We start from the raw sequence: 22,213 nt of genomic DNA, 5'->3' as shown, positions 1-22,213 counted from the left end.
ACAAACGGCGACCAAGAAGAAAAGCCGGCGTAGAAGAAGACGAAACAGGAAAATCCAGCTCCTTCCGCCGGTCTTTTTTCCACATAAACAATGAAAAAACACCAAATTATGCTGTCTTGGGGTTTCTGCTCTTGCATTGGGGCATTATGAGCAGCCAGCAAGACAGTGAGCTGTCCACCATGTCGTTCTTAACATGAGACGAATAAATAAGCATGGACGATGATGTGTTGCTATGGCTACAGAGACGCTAAGCGAGGCATCTCTCCTCCATGGATCTTTGTGCCCCTAAATATTTTTTACAGTTCGTACACACCTATTTTTAGGCGCAAATGCGAGTGAAATGCTTGCACTGTCGAGGGACAGGGTCGTAAAAATTCCTCTATACTGTTTTACAATCCATCATTTTAATTTCCTCTCTTTAGTATTGTTAAAAAGATACACTGTATTGCCAAAAGTATTCACTCAACCATCCAAATAATTGAAATCAGGTGTGCCAATCACTTCCATGTCCACAGGTGTATAAATCAAGCACCTAGGCATGCAGACTGTTTCTACAAACATTTGTGAAAGAATGGCTCGCTCTCAGGAGCTCAGTGAATTCCAGCATGCTACTGTGATAGGATGCCACCTGTGCAACAATTCCAGTGGTGAAATTTCCTGGTTCCTAAATATTCCACAGTCAACTGTCAGTGGTATTATAACAACATGGAAGCCATTGGGAACGACAGCAACTCAGCCACGAAGTGGTAGGTCACGTAAACGACAGAGCGGGGTCAGCAGATGCTGAGGCACACAGTGCGCAGAGGTCACCAACTTTCTGCAGTCAATGGCTACAGACCTCCAAACTTCATGTGGCCTTCATGTTAGCTCAAGAACAGTGCATAGAGAGCTTCATGGAATGGGTTTCCATGTCCGAGCAGCTGCATCCAAGCCATACATCAGCAAGTGCAATGCAAAGTGTCAGATGCATGGGTGTAAAGCACGCCACCACTGGACTCTAGAGCAGTGGAGACGCCTTCTCTGGAGTGACCAATCGCACTTCTCCATCTGGCAATCTGATGGATGAGTCTGGTTTTGGCAGTTTCCAAGAGAACGGTACTTGTCTGACTGCATTGTGCCAAGTGTAAAGTTTGGTGGAGGGGGGATTATGGTGTGGGCTTGTTTTTCAGGAGCTGAGCTTGGCCCCTTAGTTCCAGTGAAAGAAAATCTGAATGCTTCAGCATACCAAGAGATTTTGGACAATTCCATGCTCCCAACTTTGTGGGAACAGTTTGGGGATGGCCCCTTCCTGTTCCAACATGACTGTGCACCAGTGCACAAAGCAAGGTCCATAAAGACATGGATGAGAGAGTTTGGTGTGGATGAACTTGACTGGCGTGCACAGAGTCCTGACCTCAACCTGATAGAACACCTTTGGGATGAATTAGAGCAGAGACTGAGAGCCAGGCCTTCATCAGAGTTGAAGCTGTTATAGCTGCAAAGGGTGGACCCACGTCATATTAAACCCTATGGATTAAGAATGGGATGTCGCTTAAGTTCATATGCGAGTCAAGGCAGGTGAGCGAATACTTTTGGCAATATAGTGTATAATAAAAGATGATGTAATAGTGCATTTAATTTGTAAAGCACCCTTTATAATGTTACTTATATTTTAAACAAAGACCAGTCTTTGAGGCTCTGCATTTCTAATGGCATGGAGAGAGATGATTAACACAGCGGTACAATGATGACTTCTTGTTTTTGTTTTTTACATTGTGGCAATCCCTTTCTTCAAGTAATCAAATATGAACTGTGTTATTTAAGATTTAATTTACTTTTAAAGTATATTTCTAAAATCAAGATGCAGTGATTTAAAGACCATAGCTGAATCATGAGGTGTTAAAAGGCTGCAATGTAGAGCCCTGCACGTTTTTATCTGTTTTTCAGGATCTGACCGTTACAGCATGCTTAAGCAATGTGTGTCAAAAGACGTCTGCACCCAAACAACTTTAATCCATGCCAGTCAATCCTATAGACCTACAAGCACTGCAGTCAGTTTAATTAGCTATAATAATGACATAAGAGAGGCTGCCACAATGAGATGATCAAAACTTGCTCTGTCTGCAAAAGTGTGTGGAGCAACTGGCAGCCTCTTACCCGTATAACTTCTATGTTTAGAAAAGTAATAAAAAAGTAATAAAAGTGGACTTAGTTTTAGGCAAGCAAAATGTATTAAGTAAGACCTCTGGTCACTTAAAGTTTGCTGTTTTATCTCATAAGTACTGCAGAGCAACACCACCTCTTCTCATCATTATTTTTTTAATTTACGCTGGGCTTTTTGTGATAAGGTAAACTGCATGAAGAGGGCAATTTTTCCCAGAAAGAGCTGCGTAATGGCTCATTCTCTGTGAGCCGATGATTCTTTCCGGCGGCTGCAAACAGATGTGCCCATACACACCATTTCTCCCATCTAAATTAAAGCCACCACTTCTAAGACTGTGTCCACAATTAGGCTACGTTCACACTGCAGGCCTTAACACTCAATTCTGATCTTTTCTCAGATCTGATTTTTTTGTTTGCCTGTTCACACTGCAGTCAACTTTGAAAAGATCAGATACGTATCTAATTTAGAACCACATACGAAAGTGGCCTGAATCTGATTCGAAAAGGTCAGATTCAATGTGACTTGCGCTGTTCACACAGTCAGAAAAAAAATCAGATATGGGTCACATGTGATCAAAAAAATCAGATTCAGGTCACTTTCAACTGCAGTGTAAACATAGCTTTAGTGAGATGGACTCACTGCTTTAAACTCTGCACAAAGTCCTAAACATGCCACCTGCTGCACCACCACAGCAGCTGTAGCCCTCTGTGACACTTGGACACTTGCAGACCAGCCTCTCAGCGCACTCATCTCAGCTGTGAGAAGCACTCTTAAAGTTTGTAGCAAATCCTGTCAGCAAGATAAAATTTAATTCAGTCAGGACCACTTTGTCAAGAAACACACAGGATTTATGGTCACCAATGTGTGTCTTTATTAGCAGTATTGATTTGCACTTATTTAAATTTAGTGGTGTGGTTTTTCTGGGATCGCGCTGCCCCTCCAGGAGCCTACATGGAAAGCATCAAGCAGGAACAGCACATGTTCCTGCCTTTCCTATGATGACAAGGAAAGCCTGAGGCAGGGAGAGAAGTAGCAAAACCCCCCTCAGCAGAGCAGGCATCAGTGGCAAAAAGTTGCACAATATCCTTTGGAACCACAGGAAATTTATTTGGAGTCTGTACATAACTTCCTTTTTGAGATATAGTCAATTTCATAACCTGTAAAAAAAAAACTGAGCCAGATGAGTAGTTGGACTCTTCATCCAATGCTGTAATTAGTTCAAAACCCCTGCGCCAGCTGTAAAACTGTTTGGCACGACCGGGGTTTTGCAAATCCATAACTACATATGTGTGGAAGTGTGTCAAAGGTGTGTGTGATGGATGTCTGGTGTGTGTCTGAGTGTTTTTATAAAAAAAGTAGGGGTAAAATGAGAGCAAGGGCGAGTATGTGAGCAGGCTAAGTTCTTCAATGTAATCCATGAAAAAAAACTACAACTCCTGGGAAAATACGCCACTTCCTGTTGTTGGGGTGGGGAGCCTATGAGGTAGGGACACTTAAGAATCATGTGACAGGTCATGCCCACAATGTGATGACGTTTATTTCAATGAAGAAGTGCTGCAAATACCCGTGGTGTTGTTTAAAAAGATTTTTGTTATGTGCATTTTATTGTGTATTTTTACAAACCCATCACTGCAACGAAAACGTGCTCTGAACCATGGTGAATGTGTGAAATGTTAGTGTAACTCTCCAGGTTTATATGCAAAAAGAATGATCGATCCATCTTACCCGGTTTTAAATCTACCGCCAATCAAAGATGGATATGCTTATTGGGTTAAAAAAATGTACTATTAGTTTGTCTTTCCATCAAACCATATAAAAATATTCTTAGTAGTAACAATAAGCATTTGGCTTGATAAGGATAAACAAATATGAACTATTCCTATCCATAGACAGGACTTGGGTCATGAGACATGCTGTTATAATAATGTAGAGGTAGTAGGTGAAGAAACAGTCATACTGGGACAGTTTTTACCTTTACATCAATGATCAGTGTTACTGGCTGTATTCACCAAAGAATGGGAAGGAGAGCCTATGAATCAGATTCATTACACACAAGGGGCTGTGCAGTGGTTACAGCACACAAATGTCATCTTCCCACCCACTCTTCACAATATTTCCAGTGTTCACACATCGGCACACCCTGGCTTCTTGCAGGAATTTTATGTTGGGGCTGTTGGGAAAATTTCATATTGAAATCATCAAAAAAAAGGATTTAATGTCTGGTCCAAATGTTTCGACATATTATCTGGGCCTTGTGGGCATTTCTGTAAAGTGGTTTCCATGATGGGGCTCATTTTTGACACTTTGACGGCTAAATGGTGTAAGGTTAAATGAATTACATATTAATTTCATTGTGTTTACTTGTCATGAGGTTCTTTTTTTGCTGTCTGTGGTTTCTGCTTCATCAAACATCATGAATTACTCCCATTAGACCTCGGTTTGATACAAAGTAGACAGGCTGTCTTTATCTCCCTGTCTTTGTTGAAAAAAACACACTGACTTCTATCACTGTGGATAGTCACTTTCTCCTTGAACCAAACCACTACTGCTCTAACAGCTTTAGTACAAAGACACTATTGAAACCATTCAAACAGCCGAGCCCACTTGAGTTACTTCACTACCACAAGTATGTTAGACATGCACAGTTAAACATTTGGATGGATTATTCACTGAGAAACTGACTGATCTAAGAGCTTCTTTATTTCATATGTGACAGAGCCGGAGTAGCAACACTTCCACTCTTCATGGCGTGTTGTTTTAATTTCATTGTTCATGTTTGTTCTGAATTAGAGTCTGATAAATCAAAATCTGTTGTCTGACTCTTTCAAGGCTCATGCAGTCCTGGCTAAGGTCGGCTATCCCGAGTTCATCCTAAACGACACCTACCTCAATGAAGACATAAAACAGGTGTGTACATTTCTGCTAGTAAGATATTTAGACCAGTTCACACATTCAAAGAGGTCTACAAAGTCTTAAAAGAACATTATTTTAACCACAATAACAAAGCAGCAACCTCCTGTGTTGAAAACATGAGGCTGCACGAAAACTGCAGTTCCTCAATTGTCCACTTGAGGCTGGCTGCAAAAGCTAGGAACTCCCATTAGGCCCCATATTAATATGAGCATTTTTAAAGATGAAATAAACACGTTGAAGACCCAGTTCAAAACATGAATTTGGCCTGAATGGTTCAAGTCTTCATTGGTACACTTTATGAGGGTTAAAGTTATTGATAAATTTGTGAAGTTAAGTGTGTGCCTGATTTGACTGAGAGGGGGGCAGACTGTTGGTTTGGAGGCTTTAAGGTCAGTATTTGCACCACCAACATTTCAGTCATTTTAATTAGTTTGATGTTATTTATTAAAATGGCCCTAAAATGAATGGTTGTTACTGACTTAGCTTATATGGGTTAAATGAACATTTCTTCATGTTTTAGGACAAAGACAGTAAAAAGGTTTAATTTATACCTGCTATTCTTTGTTTTCCAGGTAACAAACTCTCTGTTATTGCTTTAAAAAAAAAAAAAAAAAAAAAAAAAGCAACAGCTATATTTCCAACGCTGTCTAATCATCCACGTGTATTTTTTATTTATTTATTTTAATCTTTGTTTTCAGGGCAGAATTATAAGTGGCCAGAAAGTCTCACATTAATGCATGCAACAGGAGGGAGAGACCTAAAAGCATTAAAAGAACAGTTTATTTATAAAAATCCCTTAGATAAGTAACCTCAGTAACCTTAACTGCAACTCCCGAATAGTGCTGGAGATCAGTGTGCGTCAATTAGTCATTTTGTACATGCACTCCTGAGCATTTATCGATCCTGCAACAGTGTATAACACTGACAGAGTTAGCTCCTATGAGTCATGTTTCAGACCACACTGGTGTAGCAGTGCAGCACTCGAATTATAAATCTAAAAGTCATCATTATAAAGACTTTCTCTCTACTTCCTTTGATTCCCAAAGTCAATAAACTATTAAGAATGGGTCCACATTAATAATCTGGATGTTGGTTTATTTATAGAATTGTTAAACTTATGTTTTAATGATTAGAATAGTTTTATTTACAGTTACTTTGGAAATGCAGCAATTAATTGCAGCCAAAAGTTCCAACTGTTTGGCAGGCCTGATTTTAATGTATGGTGTGAGACGGCTCTTCTCTTTTTTTATTTTCAACTTTAATCATGAGCAAAGTCTGGCAGTCATATTAATGAAATAACCACATTGCAAACATGACAGATTAACATTACATAAATGAAACCTAGAAAAGGGCAGAGGTATAACCAAGGATTAAATTATATAGACCCATTTTAGAAGCAGACGAATGGTGGCTCATTAGCTACGTTATCTTTAGCTAAAGGTTAGAGAGCTTTGCTAGCTATATGGTTAATGTTACTATGTAAGCCAGTGTAGCTAAGTTAGCTTTAGTGACATAAGCTTTAGCAAACACAGCTAAAGCTAACAAAGCTATGTAACATTAGGGGTGGGAGAAAAAATCTATACAGCTAATACTGCATATTTTGTCTGGTGATGTATCATATCGTATCGTCTCGTCCACCAAGTATCGATTTTTTTCAAAATCAATTGCTAATATAAACTGAAGTCTGTGATAGTGGAAAAATGAAATCAGTTGTTTGTCCAGTGAGGTCTGAAGAGGTGACAGTCATAGAGCAGGAGAAAGTTAGGACAACAAACATGGCAGCACCAGGGGAAGGACATCAGGAATGCAAGCAGGGCACGAATGAGATGGACATGGCACATGAGGTTTGCAAGAAGTGCTACATGAAAATAAAATACTGCGGAAATACGACAAACATGAGGGCAAGACTAATGCTAAATCAGCTAAACAATGAAAATGTTTAAAATCGAGTTAATATCATATCTTGGGGCCACTAGTGATTCCCACCCCTACATAATGTAGCTACATAGGTAACGTAGCTAACGTTTGCATCATCGCTTTGTTAGTATAGATATCATGTGCTTTGTGAGCTTAGCTTTAGCTACATTATCTACATAGCTGATGCAGCTAACAACGCTACATTCTACATTCTGACAGAGATGGCGTCTCACAGTAACGATCTGCGAGAGCGGGCGTCTGCAGCCTGACTGTCCTGCTCAGTGGTGCTGTGTTTAACTGTGTGTTCCCATTTGTGTATGTTTTAGCTAGAGTTCAACGAGAAGGACTACTACGGCAACGTGATGCAGACGTTGAAGTTCATCGCCCAGTCAGATCTGGCCTGGCTCAGAAAGAGCGTCCCACGTACAGAGTGAGTGACGAACCAGTTCCTAAAACAAGCCGAGTGACTTTTACTTCGTAGTTTAACACAATGTTTGCTTTTGTCTGTGTTGCAGGTGGTTTACCAACCCAACAACAGTGAACGCCTTCTACAGCTCCTCCACCAACCAAATCAGTAAGACATGATATCAGACAGATTACAGAGACTCAACTTTTTAATTTAATCGCTCAGACATTTTTAACTTCTGAAGCACTACTATGACGCTACACTGCACCTCAGTGATTTCAATTAAGCATCTGCCTATGATTCATTTTCAGGGGGATTATTTTTCCCCCTAAGACGGCTGAATAGGCAGTTCAGCGTCAGAGATGATTACGAATTTGCATAAAAAATAACTACCACTGACATGAAGGGTGCTTTTTTTTCAACTTGAAGTATGTGATTGGGTTTCTAACAGTTTCTACGAAGAGAAATCAGAAATCACTGTTCCTGAAATACCAAAGCTTTGAAAAGTTGATGACCTTCAGCAGTAAATAAATTCAGTGTGGACACGGCTGAAGACGCACAAACAAAAACCTATTTTGATTTTCTGTTTTAAAGGATTCCCTGCAGGAGAGCTTCAAAAACCCTTCTTTTGGGGAGGAGAGTACCCAAGGTGAGATTAAAGAAATGTGACACGCTCTGCTAACAGACCAAAGAAATGCCAGCTCATGCTTTTACCCTGGAGCAAGGTGAAGCTGTGAAATTATTATTCTGACATAAACCTCCTGATAGAAAACCAGAACAGCACAGAGGAGCTGTAATAGTGGCGTCTATGGATAAACACCATCATTTAATACACTGCCTCATAATTCATGGAACGTCAGATTACAAGTTAGATAAAACACATAACCATAGACTGTATATTTAAATGGACAGCACTGCTCTTTCTCTTTATTTTGAATAGAATTGAAGCCAAAAATCCGCCCATGCAGCCTGAAAATTCAGGCTGGGACTTTGACTCCATTTCAGGTCAGCTGTATCACCAGCTGACCTGAAAAACTTCTGAATACAATCTGATAAATGATTAAAAATGCCCTCAAGAGGATTATCAGTTACCTAAAACACCTAATGTATCAAATGAGATACAAAAAATATGTGTGTTAAATTTTATGGAAATTTGGATTTTTTTGGATTTCAGTAGGAAGTGAAATAAACATTTCAGTTCTAAAAAATGAGAATTTTCTGGCTATAATTTGTGCTTTCATGCTTTAAGGGGTTAAATCATCAAGGATACGTTGACATTTTTATATTTGAGGAAACGTGCATACTGATGGGCCAGTTATAACAGAAATATTATATGATCTTGTGGGCCGGATTTAACAGTTCCAAGGGCTGGATTTGCCCCCGGGCCTTGAGTTTGACCCCCCTGCTACAGCTAAAATAGTCACTACAACAGTAAAACACACCAGCTTTTTCTTCTGTCTCCATTATCTGGATGCTGCCCAAGTTAAACAAAAAACTTGCCACTGTACAGCAGTTTCATCTCAAAGCAGATGCTCTTTTCACGGATGATTTTTGGAGGCCTTAAGAAAAATAGAAGCTTCACAATTAAGCCAAAAGCAATCATAGCAAGTGAACAATTTTTTGAAACAAAGACTTGATTGAAACATCTTTATTCCCTTGTCTGTTTCAGGTCTTTGAGTTATGGTGCCATCGGGGTGATTGTCGGACATGAGTTGACTCACGGCTTTGACAACAACGGTAAAAACAGCGTTTAAAAGCATCCACAAGACCATGATGGAGGAGATTTCTAGAAATATCTGATTTTTTTGATTGTGTGATTTTTTCTTGAACAGGTCGGAAGTACGACAAAAATGGCAACCTCGACCAATGGTGGAGCAACTCCTCAGTAACAGCCTTCAATGAGAAGAACCAGTGTATGATCGACCAGTACAACGGTTACCACTGGGAGGAGGCAGGCCTCAATGTAAGCCTTTTAACATGCAGAATGGAGAAAAATATCACAAGAGCACTCGGAGGGTTTTTCTCAAGACTTTCCAAAAATATCCACTTTGAGTCAAGGATGAACTGATTAGACTGCGGGGTCGTAGATCAACGTCACTGGGCCTCATGTTCATCTCTTGCTTAGGAAAGTAATACGTCAAGAATAGTTTGAGGGGTTTTTCTAAAACTTTACACAAATGTCCACTCTAACTCAAAGAAACAGCCCTGCTTCTTGACCAACCATTGCACCTTCAATGTCTGGCAATCCTAAACCGGGCAGAGGCCTGTAACCACCAGATGGTAGCTTTACTTTTAATAAATTTCCATCTGTAACATATTTCAGAGAAAAAACGAGGAAATTGCAATTTTGAACCATCGTGTATTTCTATTAATTCTGTGATAACTTGTGCTTCATGGATGTTTTTTTCTGCAGGTACGTGGAAAAAGGACTCTGGCAGAAAATATAGCAGATAATGGAGGAATAAGAGAAGCATTCAGGGTATGATCATTTTTCTCTTCAATGAAGAGAACAGTGTGTATCGGTCTTGTCAAAAAGGCAAGGTAATAGAGTCTTTTTGATCAGTCATATGTATAATTAGAAGTGTTGCCTATGAAACTCGTCAAAGATTTTGTGCATTTTTGTACGTCCTTCAGCCCTTAAGGCAGCAGGAAGACTATTTTCTGGCACTTGAATTATTTTTTTTGTCAATGCTTTCAGAGTAAAAAGTACCGATAGAGCTTTTTTGTAACTATTCAAAAATGTCCTCTGTGTAAAAGATTCTTTCTTAGTGTTTTAAGAGTGCTGGCAAAAAGAAGTCTTGTCTTTCTTTGTGTGTGCAGGCGTACAGGCGGTGGGTGGATGAGAGCAGAGGTGGTGTGGAGGAGCCTCTGCTGCCAGGAGTCGGACTGAACAACAACCAACTGTTCTTCCTCAGCTACGCACACGTAAGAATACACTCTTCTTCTCTGATGATAAAGCATTTCTGTATCACCAGTTTTATTTTCACTGGTATTTTTACTGGGGCTACGACTGTGCCAGCTTAGGTTATCATTCAGGTACAAGTTTTCAGCTGGCTTAATTTAACTATGCCTTGAACACGCATTTATCAGGGTTTGGGAAGTGTTACTGCATAATGAAAATCTCATTTTCAGCATAAATCTTTAACCAATCTGAGTCATACATTCAGCACTCACAGAGCAGTGAGAGCTGTTTGGGGTTCAGTGTCTTGCCTTTGGCCACTTTGACATGTGACTACAGGAACTGGAGGTGGAACCCCTGACCCCATGACCCCTGAGCGACTACTGAACACCCCTGAACCATATTTGTTCTGCATATCAGAGACAAAAGTTTTCAAAATATCTAGCATTTTGCCTCTTTTAACCCATATCAGTCACTCTTTATCAATTTTTGCCACATTTAACCCACATATTCAACACTTTTTGCCTCTTTTAACCCATTTTTGACACTTTTTGACCCCTTTTTACCACTTTCTGTGCTTGTATTTGCCACTTATAACCCATTTTATACCACTTTTTAGCCCAGATTTTTTTTTTGGCATCTTTTAACCAATTGCTGCCGATTTTACCACTTTTCCCTTTTTGAGGCCATTTTTGTCAAACCATTTTTGACACCCTATCACCACTCTTTCTGCTCACATTTTTCACTTTTATCTCACTTTACCTCATTTTTTTCCTCAATTTTTACCAGTTTAAACCTTTTTTGCCACTCAACCCATTTTTGTTAATTTTTGGCCCAATTTTAACCCTACTCAACCCATTTGCACCACTTTAATGCCCAAATTTGCCTCTTTTTGCTCCTTTTGCTTCTTTGAACTCCATAAGCACTTTATAACCACTTTTGGTCAATTTTTACCTGTTTTTATCTCTCTTTCAACCCATTTTTTAAAACTTTTCAATTACTTTTAACCTCTTTTTGCCCATTTCTATCACATCTAACCCATATTTAGCACTTTTTTAAAATTACATAATCTTTTTCCCTCACAGTTGTCTCAGTTTCTTCTGCTTTATTTTCTGGAATCCTGATGTTTGTGCACATTATGGCCTAGTTTTGAAGTCTGTCATTACTTTCCAAATAGTTTAGTTCAGCATGTCCATTTACATGATTAACATGACCAAAAAAGACTAATTCTGCTCTCACCTAGGAGGTTGTTACTTTGATCATAGTGGTTATTACCAGGGTAAAGATAAAATATGGAAATCACAGATTGCCATATAATACTGACCCCCCAGAGAGCTTTCCCCTCTACCCCCCCTTATGGGCTGCCTTGCAGACAAATGTCAATATATGCTAAACTAATATCCATTGATCTTTGTAATAGGTTAATGATGAAACAGGAAAATATCAGTCAAACAGCCCATCAAATGTCCGCTAATGTGCTGCAGGTAAGATGTAACTCGTACAGACCAGAAGCAGCCAGAGACCAGATCCAGAGTGGAGCTCACAGTCCACCGAAGTACAGGTAAAGCTCACACACGAATGAACACACTCCCCCACATCCCTCAGAGTCTCACCTTCACCCTTCTGTTGCCCTGCAGAGTAATTGGAGCGATGAGTAACTATGAGGAGTTTCGGAAAGCCTTCAGCTGCTCCGAGTCGACGGCAATGAACCGTGGAGCAAAGACGTGCCGGGTGTGGTGACCTCAGCTTGATCCTGAACCTGGACGACCTGGGTCGTCTGCTGCAGGACGTCCGCCAAAGGGCTGATGATGCTGCTGGTGTAGGCCAACAGAGTTTACATGGTGTGGGAACGACGAAGCAGAAAAGTTCTCACATAAAAATAATACAGCCCAGCATATGAGCGTGACAAGGGGAAACTTTAAAGATGGACGCCGTTTTTAATGGACTATTGTTTACTTTTACTGTTACAGATCTTTTTCCACTGCACATGTTTCAGCTACTGCATAAATTATGACTGAAGCCAAATGTTGAGGACCATAATTTATGGGTTAGAGCTTTATATCTACTGTAAGTGTGACTTGATGAAGCTACAGACTTTCTTACAGAAATAAAATGTATATTTCAAATTAAAGGGGCAATCACTGCATTTTACTTTTACAGGAAGCTTATTTTATAGACATTACAGGGATATTTATAGAGATGCTCAGACCTGAGTTACTCTTTAGTGGAAATGATTTTAGAGACATTACGGTATTATTGTTATATTATTATATATTATATAATGATATTATATTATAATTATTATTTAAAAAGGAGTAGGACTATAATTTTTTGTTTAGGTTTTTTTTTAAAATAGACCATGTCGTAATTTAAGCAAGTGTGTAAAACTTTGACCTTTACCTTTATAGGGATCTATTTTACAGACATTACAGTAGGGGTGTCAAACTCAAGGCCCGGGGGCCAAATCTGGCCCTTGGAACAGTTAAATCTGGCCCGAAGATAATATGATACTTCTCTTATAACTGGCCCATCAGTATGCAGATCTCCTCAGGTATAAAAATGTGAACTTATCCTTGATGATTTAAGATAAGATTTAAATCATAAAATCTGAAAAAATAAGGAGTAAAAATATTTAGATAAAAAGTCAGGAATGTGGGAAAATATATGGATTTGTGTTTTAATTTCATATTTATAATTTTGCATCTCACAATTAGAACTCAAAATTGTGATTTTGACTTTTTATTTTGTACTTTGAGCATTTTAACTCATAAATTTGACTTCTCATATAATATTTTGAGCTTTAAGATTAATAATTTAAAATTTTAAGTCATTTTTTGACATTTTTAACCAATTATTTTGTATTTTATCTCATGTTTTCAACTCCAAACTTTGACTTCTTACTCCCTTAGTTTGACGTTTTACATTCACAATTTAAACAAACTGAAATATTTTTACTTAATTTCATGATTACAAAATTTATTTAATATTTTGACCTTTTAAACTCATGATTTTGACTTACTTTCTAATATATTTACCCTTAAAAAACATCATTTCTTCAATTTCAATTTCATGTTTTGATCTTTTTGATCAAATAAATGTACTTTTCTAAGATTATGAGCCTTTAAATTTATCTTTTTTACTTTAACTTAAAAATCATTTATCATTGGTGCTAAATTTTTTAAAATATTTTTATTACTGGTGAAATGAGGTTGACAGTTTCTGGTTAAAAAGGGGACCCTGTTAGACCCTCAGGTTAGACCAGAATCCAGAATCTGGCCCCTGCTGTGATTGAGTTTGACACCCCTGCTCTAGACTTTACAGTTATCTCAATAATCCCAGAAAAAAAAAAAAGCAGATTTTCTCTGAAGAGGAACCTATTCCAAAGACATAACCGTTGAAAATGTTTACATTTTTATCAGTAGAGTAATGATATATTTATATAAGCTTTATTTAAAAGAATACAAACAGCATAAACACGATGCCTTACCAAGAAGACAAACAATGGAAAAATGTGACAAAAGGTAAAAGCAACTAAAAAAAGGTAAAAGGAATAGATAAAAGCATTTACAATGAAAAAGCAGCTAAATTTGATGAAAAAGTCAATAATCTGAAAAAGAAAAGCATTACCAGTATTAACAGCTTAAAGAACAGCTATATAATGTGTCAAACTGTGCCTCACTACTTGACTTCCTTCTGTCAGGTTCATTTAAAACTTGAGGACCTTACCCTGTTACTTCCCCTTGTAACTTTTCTGTGATTGATTAGATGAGTCTGTGAGAGAGAAGCAGAGCCAGATGTCAGACAGTGAGAGGAGGACGCTGATGGATGGGCGACCAAACACCTGAAGAGATAGGCGATTGCCCCTGAAAGCATGTCTGAGTATTGATTTTCCTGTGGACCTGCTGCTACTCACATCATATTTCATTCATTTCTGTCAGCTGTTCCCATGGCAACCCCTCCTCTGTTTCTACACCGGGCTCTTGAACCTTTCACCGCGTACGTGTGCGTGTCTGTGACTGTATCATGCGTCTCACACAGCCAGGCGGGGGGTAACGTTAATGACTTGTATCTGAGGAAACACCAGCGGCAGCCTCATCAATACGCACCAATTACAGCCAGAACCACGGCTTGTAATGGAGCCGTGTACTGTGAGCTGATTAGGAGACAAAGAGAGGGAGTAGTGAGACCATGATAATGGGCTGTGAGCATCTTTAACTGGATGTGTAAGCAACATCAGGAATCAGGCTGCTGGCAGCCATTCTTACACCCGGATGTGAATTAACATTGGCAGATTTGATCGCTGATTCACACTGAATGATGCTCACCTTTTTTGTTGAGCTCTTTTGTGTTGTTTGTCTGCTGGTTTGGTGATGCCTGGATCACTGGGAATTTTTCTCTTTCACATATCAATGATGAAAATTGATCTGCCATGACTTAGACAGAAATCAAGTTCATAATAAAATGCATGAATTGAATAAATGCGATACTATACCAAACCGTATGATACGATTACATGCAATATGATGTGAAGCATTTTGACAATTAGGCTGCAATCTGCTTACCTGACATGCCAGATAGAATGTTTTATACACTATATTGCAAAAAGTATTCACTCACCCATCCAAAAATTGAAATCAGGTGTTCCAATCACCTCCATGGCCACAGGTGTATAAAAGTCAGAGTCCTGACCTCAACCCGATAGAACACCTTTGGGATGAATTAGAGCGGAGACTGAGAGCCAGGCCTTCTCGTCCAACATCAGTGTGTGACCTCACAAATGTACTTCTGGAGGAATGGTGAAAAATTCCTATAAACACACTCCTAAACCTTGTGGAAAGCCTTCCCAGTAGAGTTGAAGCTGTTATAGCTGCAAAGGGTGGACTGACGTCATATTAAACCCTATGGATTAAGAATGGGATGTCACTTCAGTTCATATGCGAGTCAAAGCAGGTGAGTGAATACTTTTGGCAATATAGTGTCTGTCCATTGCATTGATGTATTTCAAATTTATCTGAAATGTATCTTTTTTTTTCATATTTTATTACTGGTGAAATGAGGTTGACAATTTATGGTTAAAAAGGTGACCCTGTTAGGCCCTCAGGCTAGACCTGAATCCAGAATCCGGCCCCTGCTGTGATGGAGTTTGACACCCCTGTGTTAGATCCTCAGACATGAAGAATGTCTGCAGACTATAAACCACCTCGACTTATTTTTCTCAAATAGTGTTAGAAAAGCTGAAATGAATCTGAAAAAGAATTGCAAGTGAAAGCCATGTATGTGGGAGAAGCCCACCAAGCATGCAGAACATTGCTGCATGCAGTTCTGTTCCTGTCCATGAGAGGGCGAACATGCCTTCAGGGTCTGTGTGAGGTGTGCAGATTACAGATGGGTCTGGTAATCACACAGATTAAATTTAGCTTTCTGCGAGGTGAAAATGGCTCTCTTCAGACTCTCAGATATCACACTCTGACCTTTTACTAAATCAGGTTTTCCTCAGGATCTGCCCGGCTCTCCCAGTTTTCTTTATCACTCTCGTACCACTCAGCTGTCTCCTTCTTTACCTTTTTTTCCCCTGCGTTTGTGCACGTGAAAGAGAAGCCCGAGTGGGCATGTGATACCCTTCTCTTATCTGCATCCGCCTACATCTGTCTTCTCCATGTCTGGCCTGTAACTGTAATCGAATCTGTGAGTCCCTGAGAGGCCATGAAGCTGGCTTCACTGTATTTCTCATCTCCCTGTGACCCCCACCCCCCTCTTACAGCATCCTTCCTGGCCTCATGAGCTAATGTCCAAATGACATTTAGAAGTTATAAATGCTGCCGATGAGCAGGGAGGTGCAGAGAATCCACAGACGGAAAAAGCAGGAAAATAGAGATGGATTAATGGAAAGACAGGGAGAGGAAGAGAGCTGATGAGACTCAGTTTGATGAATTGTGATGAACTTTATGACTGCTTCTGATGACAAATGATACTTTTATCAGGAGACTGAACTGTAAAATGCAGGAACTAAAGATTTCATGGGTAAAAAGGCAATATGAATGAATGTTTCAGCATCATCTTGATGGACAGTTTTGAAGTTAAATGCTGCCGTCTAAAATGTAGACATTTGCAACTTAAACGGGCTCTTTAATTTCATGAATTATTCACATCTATGTCAAAGTTTTATCCTGACAAATGTGATTGCTTAATGCCCTTATTTTGCATTTTAAAACACACTTTGACAGGTTTAAACTGACTACCTTCAGCCATCACTTTATGACTCCTCTGGTTGGAGTGAACAGAAATACGACAGCTTTTCTGACTCAGCTTCTCAAACACCTACATTCATTTAAATGACAGGAGCTGCCGATCAACGACTGGTGGAGAGGTTTGAGGAAGGTTTCAGTTACTGAAGTGGACCAAGGGATTGAAGGCTCTGAAACTGTAAGGGTTGCAGATCTCCCCAAAATTAAGGTTTTCATTGTCCTTAGAGTAAAATAAATCTTAAAATATGATGTTTTGCAGCTTAGAGGTTGAAAGACTTCAAAAATACAAGGTTTCAAGTTGCTAGAGATTAACCCTTTAAAACCCACCACTGGGGAAGTCCGCCAGGACATATTCTTACATTTTTACCTCTGCCAAGGAGGTTATGTGATCGGGTGGGTTTGTTCTTTTGTTCGATAACTCAAAAAGTCAGGGACAGATTTTCATGAAATTTTCAGGAAATGTCAGAAATGGCATAAGGAAGAACTGATTAGATTTTGGGAGTGGTCCGGATCACCGTCTAGATCCAGGAATTTCTTAAAGGATTCTTTACTATTGGGAGATATGGCTAATGAATCTAAAAGCTCAAAATATTATACAAGAAGTAAAAATTATGATTTGAAATGCTCAAAGTACAAAATAAAAAGCCAGAATCCAAATTTTGAGTCCTAATTGTGAGATGCAAAATTGAAAATATGAAATTAAAACACAAATCAATTTATTTTCCCACTTTTCCCACTTTTTATCTAAATATTTTTACTCCTTATTTTTTCAGATTTTGCGACTTAACAAGGATATCTTAAATCATCAAGGATAAGTTTACATTTTTATACTTGAGGAAATCTGCAGACCTCATACTGATGGGCCAGATTTAACTGTTCCACGGGCCAGATTGGGCCCCCAGGCCTTGAGTTTGACCCCCCTAGTTTAGAGAATTTATCAACCTCAAAATACTAGGGTTCAAGGCTCTAGTGGTTTACAGTCAAGAAGGTTTAAGACCCCAAAAATATCAGGGGGTCAAGAAATGAGGGCTTTGATGCTCCCTAAAGAGGGGGTATTATACTTTTCCGATTTTTAAAATATAAATATAAAGTCACAATGTCGGGTGTCCATACTCCATGTATGCAAATTTTCAAACTGCAAGATAAACGTATGTGGCAGTAATCTTGGAATTAGAGTGTAAACTGATGAAAACGGTTCGTTGGGAATCTCTCCGAGATCTTCCCGAGACGAGATTTCGATGAAGCGAACTGATGAGGTCATCACAATAGGATCTCCTTTTGGCAATGTAGTGTATCTGGGGCTAAAGCCTGTTTTATGCTTGACGCATCTACGCGGTCGCGAGTGTCCGTGCGTCGAACGTGACTTGATGTCTTAATACTTGATGTCACGTTCGAAGCGCGGACACTCGCGACCTCGCAGATGCATCAAGCATAAACCAGGCTTTAGCGCCCCCTAAGATACACTATATTGCCAAAAGTGTTCACTCACCCATCCAAATAATTGATATCAGGTGGAATCCACCAGGGCAATCTTCAGGCACACTCGCTCCAGTCAAGGATTAGGTTAAAAAGCCTTTCATGGTAAAAGCTTTTAAAAGTATCCAAAAAATGATTATTTTATTCTTTACCTTAACTTATATCACTGAAAAAACCTGCTGTCAGTACCGTTGCTGCATCATATTTCCTATTTCTTGCTGTGTAAAACTTACTCTGTATTCTCAGACACATTTGGCTGCTTTATTCAGAAATTAATTTGTAGAAAATTTTCTCACCTCTGTTGCAGATTTATGAAACACCTCTGTTGTGTGGAATGTTGCCATGGAAACCAGACAAATTACTTTCTTGTTTTACGAGGACTCGGTTCCCATGGCAACGGTGATGCTACCCTTCCCCCCCAAAAAAGCACACCACTCACCCGTTCACTGTAATGCATTCACATTACAGTACATTACACGGACACACCATGCTCGTACACCTGCTGACTCCCAATCTGCTGATGGTGTGGAGCTGTCTGACGTGGTGGCAGGAAAAAACAGGAGAGAGAAAGGAAATCACAGTGTCTTTCTGCCTGTCTGATCACCCGTCTGTCTCTCTTTCTGTCTCTATATTCAGGCCGGTGATACCAAAAAGGCCAAACAGCATTTGGCGTGTCTGCATGGGACCATCTAATCGCTCCGTCCTCTCCCCAGATATCAAAACTTAAAGCTGTTTTGGATTGAAAACAGACACATCTTTGATCTTAACCTCTTTATCTTGGTTTACGTTGGTCCAGCATAATAAAATTCTGACTCCAGAGAAGTCATTTCAGTTATTCAGTTTTCACTTATTGCTTATTTTGAAAGATATTTCTGTTTGGCTTCTGGGATTTACAGCCTACGTGAAATATTGTAATCCTCTGCCAACAAGGCAGGCTGTCCTTGCATAATCCATTAAGAGACAATAAAAAGCATTTTTAGCCAAATAAACCTGATTCCGAATGTCATAAATTAAAATCTATGACAGTACACTGTTCTTTAGAAATAGATGTAGCTGCAGAGAAATAAAACTAGGATGCATGACAGAACCGCAGACAGGAATATCTAAAGCAGTGATATTCAACGTGTGGCTCTTTTGGGATGATTTTTGGCTCTTTTATGTCTCGATTTGAAACATTTTCCCCCCAGAAAACCTTAAATAAAGGAAAACTTTGACCTCAGAAATTATCCATTGCAAGTCAAAATTAACCAGTTTGTTTCCCAAACTTCTACAGTTGGCTTTAATTGTCAACATTTAAATTTGTCTGTATATTTCCATTGCCCTTATTTGCAATTCTTTTTACCACTTTTAATCCATTTTTACTGTTTTAAGCCCACTTTTGTCACTTCTTTTTGCCCAGTTTTAACTCTTTTTATCCTGCTTTTTACTGTTTGCTTTTATTACCCCATTTTTGCCACTTTTCACCCATTTAAGCTGCCTTTTGCGGTTAAATGCCACTTTCTTTCCCCCAAATTTTTGCTACTCTTTGCTGCTTTTTGCCCATTCTTCAAACTTTTGCTGCCTTTGGCCATTTTAGCCACTTTCCACTCATTTTTTGTCATGTTTTTACCATGTTTTGACCACTTTTGCCACCTGTAACTCATTTTTTTTGTCCGTTCTCACACAAATTTTGTCACTTTTTCTACCCCACATTTGGTACTTTTCACCCAGTATTCGGTATTTTATGCCGATTTTGCCCCTTTTCACCCCTTTTTGACCATTTTTGTCACCTTTCACTTATTTTTATTACCTCCACCAAGTAAGTTATGTGATTGGGTGGGTTAGTTAGTTAGTTAGTTTGTTAGCAACATAACTCAAAAAGTCATGGACAGATTTTGATGAAATTTTCAGGAAATGGCAGAAATGGCATAAGGAAGAACTGATTAGATTTTGGGAGTGGTTCGGATCACCGTCTGGATCCAGGAATTTCTTAAACGATTCTTTACTATTGGGAGATAGGGCTAATGGCGGAGGTCTGCGCTGCTACCACTTTACACCAGGAGATGGCGGACATGAGTAACTTCAATCCCAGCAGCATTTTGGGTGTGTTTCTATTCAAAGTTTTGTAGTTTATAGAGTTTGAAAGACACACGCCTGGTCGAGGAGACAAGTTGGAGCGTAACAGAGAGAAAGACAGCAAATTGTAGAGAGAATACTCACAATGCTGGGAGGAATAGAGGAATATTCACCCTCTGCCATGACTTCCAGACGTCCGGTGAGACCATGGGTGCATCTGTTGGCACCCGTAGCAAAGCCAGTGCTCTGCCTCACCGTGTTTCCACCCCACTGGGGAGGGAGTAATCACTGAATGCCATGTTGGGGGGGCACATGGGGATGGATCCAGGAACTTTTTAAAGGATTCTTCACTATTGGGAGATAGGACTAATGGTGGAGGTCAGCACTCTCCGAGTGCTTTTCTAGTAGTAGCTCAGACATAAGTCAATCCATATTATTAAAACTTAAGGCTTATATTGATGTAAATCAAATAAAATTACTCCCGAAGTAAGGATGTAAGATTATGTCCTTGTAGACTTGCACAATGGTAGGTTTTAAAGGTTTAAATCCAGGATATAAACACCCCAAAGTATGGGTGGAAAGTAGTTCACATAATATCTTCTGAAAGTTGCCCCAAAGTAAAAAGAAAAAAACCTTTGGTGACAGAGTGTTAATATCCATCTCTGTCTTTATCTGAAAAAATAACACAACCACCCAAAAGTCAGATAAAAACTACAGGAAAGCATCTGCATGCATGTTTTTATGCATGTCTTAATCCATTATTCAATTAAGCCTCAATTAGCCTCTAATCCCCATTAGCAATCCGGAGAGACGAGCAGCTAACAAATGAATGAGTGAGTGTCTCCCAGGAGAGGAAGGAAGAGCAGAGGAGAAAATGAAGGGCTGCAGAGATATAGGGGGCTCGGGGCGGTTTCTGATAACAAAAGTACTAATTAGTGTCGCTACAGGATTTATGGGAGTCTGAATAGTGTATGTTAGTGTGTGGAAAGAGGAAGCTGGTGAGGATAAATGGAGTCCTTTCAAAGCATGCCGGGCTATTTTTTCCACCTTCACGGAGTGGAAGGAGGGCGAAAAAGGGGGGAAATCCTCCAGAGGTTCCACTGCTGTTAACAAATAGACACTTTAAGACACATAAGATGGCGTAGGCAGCAAAGGAAAAAAAAAATCCTCACGACTCTAAGTTTGGACATTCTGCCAGTCTGCATGAGGCCGTATTTTGGCCTCTCTCTCTCTCTGTCCATCTTCTCTCCATTATTAAAGAGAGCTATATGGATGCAGAAATTCATGAATAAGACTCCTCCACACTCGGACACCCCTCCCATCCCCCAGTCCATCTGTTTTGGTGGAGGCCATCCATTAATAAAGAGTCTGTCCTTTCATTTTCTAGTCCCACTCCTTGTGTATTATTTATCTACCCATCCATCCACTGCTATGGTGTGTATATAAGGATGTGCAGCTGAGATGGAGCAGATTCACCTTTTCTGGGAGGAGAAAGTTTAAAAGGAGTAAACACCTCAGACAAACTTCTTACAAAACCCGTTTAAACATTTCATACACTGTATTTCAAAATGCAAGGTCATTTTTGAGCACCATTCATGCAAAAGGTTTTGTTTTACATTGTTAAACAGGAGCATTAAATATAAGAAGAAAAACCCTGCACAAGTAATGCAAAAAAAAAAAAAATATATATATATACAAAAAATATTCTAAAAAGACAAACTGAAATGTGTTGATTGCACACAGCAATCCTGCTTATATTTGTCTGTGCACAGCTCTAAATCCATAGGTTATTTACAAATAAACTTTTTGACCCTTTCTTTTATGAAGATTTGAACCCCGGGGGTTTTGACGCCTTATATTTGGATTGATTCAATAATACAGAAACAGACTGGTCCAGGCCAGACAAAATTATATAAAATAGCTTAGGGCTTAAGGCAGGGGCCGGATTCTGAACTTGGGTCTAACCTGAGGGCCTAACAGGGTCGATATTTAACCATAAAATGTCAACCTTATTTTCACCAGGAATTAATTATGGGAGTTAAAAACTTGGCACTGATGATAAATTATTTTACGATTAAAAAGTGAACATGATAAGTTAAAAACTAAAAAATCTGAGCTAAAAAGTCAAACTTATAAGTTTAAAAGGTAAAAACATTACA

The 22,213-nt window shown here is 39.2% G+C and overlaps 1 protein-coding gene across 1 annotated transcript in view; it reads left to right on the top strand.

Annotated features, from left to right (window-relative positions):
- The window catches only part of phex (phosphate regulating endopeptidase homolog, X-linked), a 36,795-nt gene extending 24,425 nt beyond the window's left edge, over window positions 1-12,370 (top strand). Inside the window, exons 13-22 of the mRNA XM_041814210.1 lie at window positions 4,973-5,050; window positions 7,300-7,403; window positions 7,489-7,547; window positions 7,974-8,028; window positions 9,049-9,116; window positions 9,212-9,342; window positions 9,793-9,858; window positions 10,200-10,304; window positions 11,763-11,839; window positions 11,916-12,370. Of these exons, the coding sequence (XP_041670144.1) occupies window positions 4,973-5,050; window positions 7,300-7,403; window positions 7,489-7,547; window positions 7,974-8,028; window positions 9,049-9,116; window positions 9,212-9,342; window positions 9,793-9,858; window positions 10,200-10,304; window positions 11,763-11,839; window positions 11,916-12,018 (846 nt within the window). The 3' untranslated portion in view covers window positions 12,019-12,370. The remainder of the gene's footprint in view (window positions 1-4,972; window positions 5,051-7,299; window positions 7,404-7,488; window positions 7,548-7,973; window positions 8,029-9,048; window positions 9,117-9,211; window positions 9,343-9,792; window positions 9,859-10,199; window positions 10,305-11,762; window positions 11,840-11,915) is intronic.
- The last annotated feature ends 9,843 nt before the right edge of the window (window positions 12,371-22,213 follow it).

This window comes from Cheilinus undulatus, linkage group 19 (genome assembly GCF_018320785.1).
Source record: "Cheilinus undulatus linkage group 19, ASM1832078v1, whole genome shotgun sequence".
Classification (NCBI taxonomy): Eukaryota; Metazoa; Chordata; class Actinopteri; order Labriformes; family Labridae; genus Cheilinus; species Cheilinus undulatus.
This window is presented reverse-complemented; position numbering and strand designations above follow the sequence as displayed.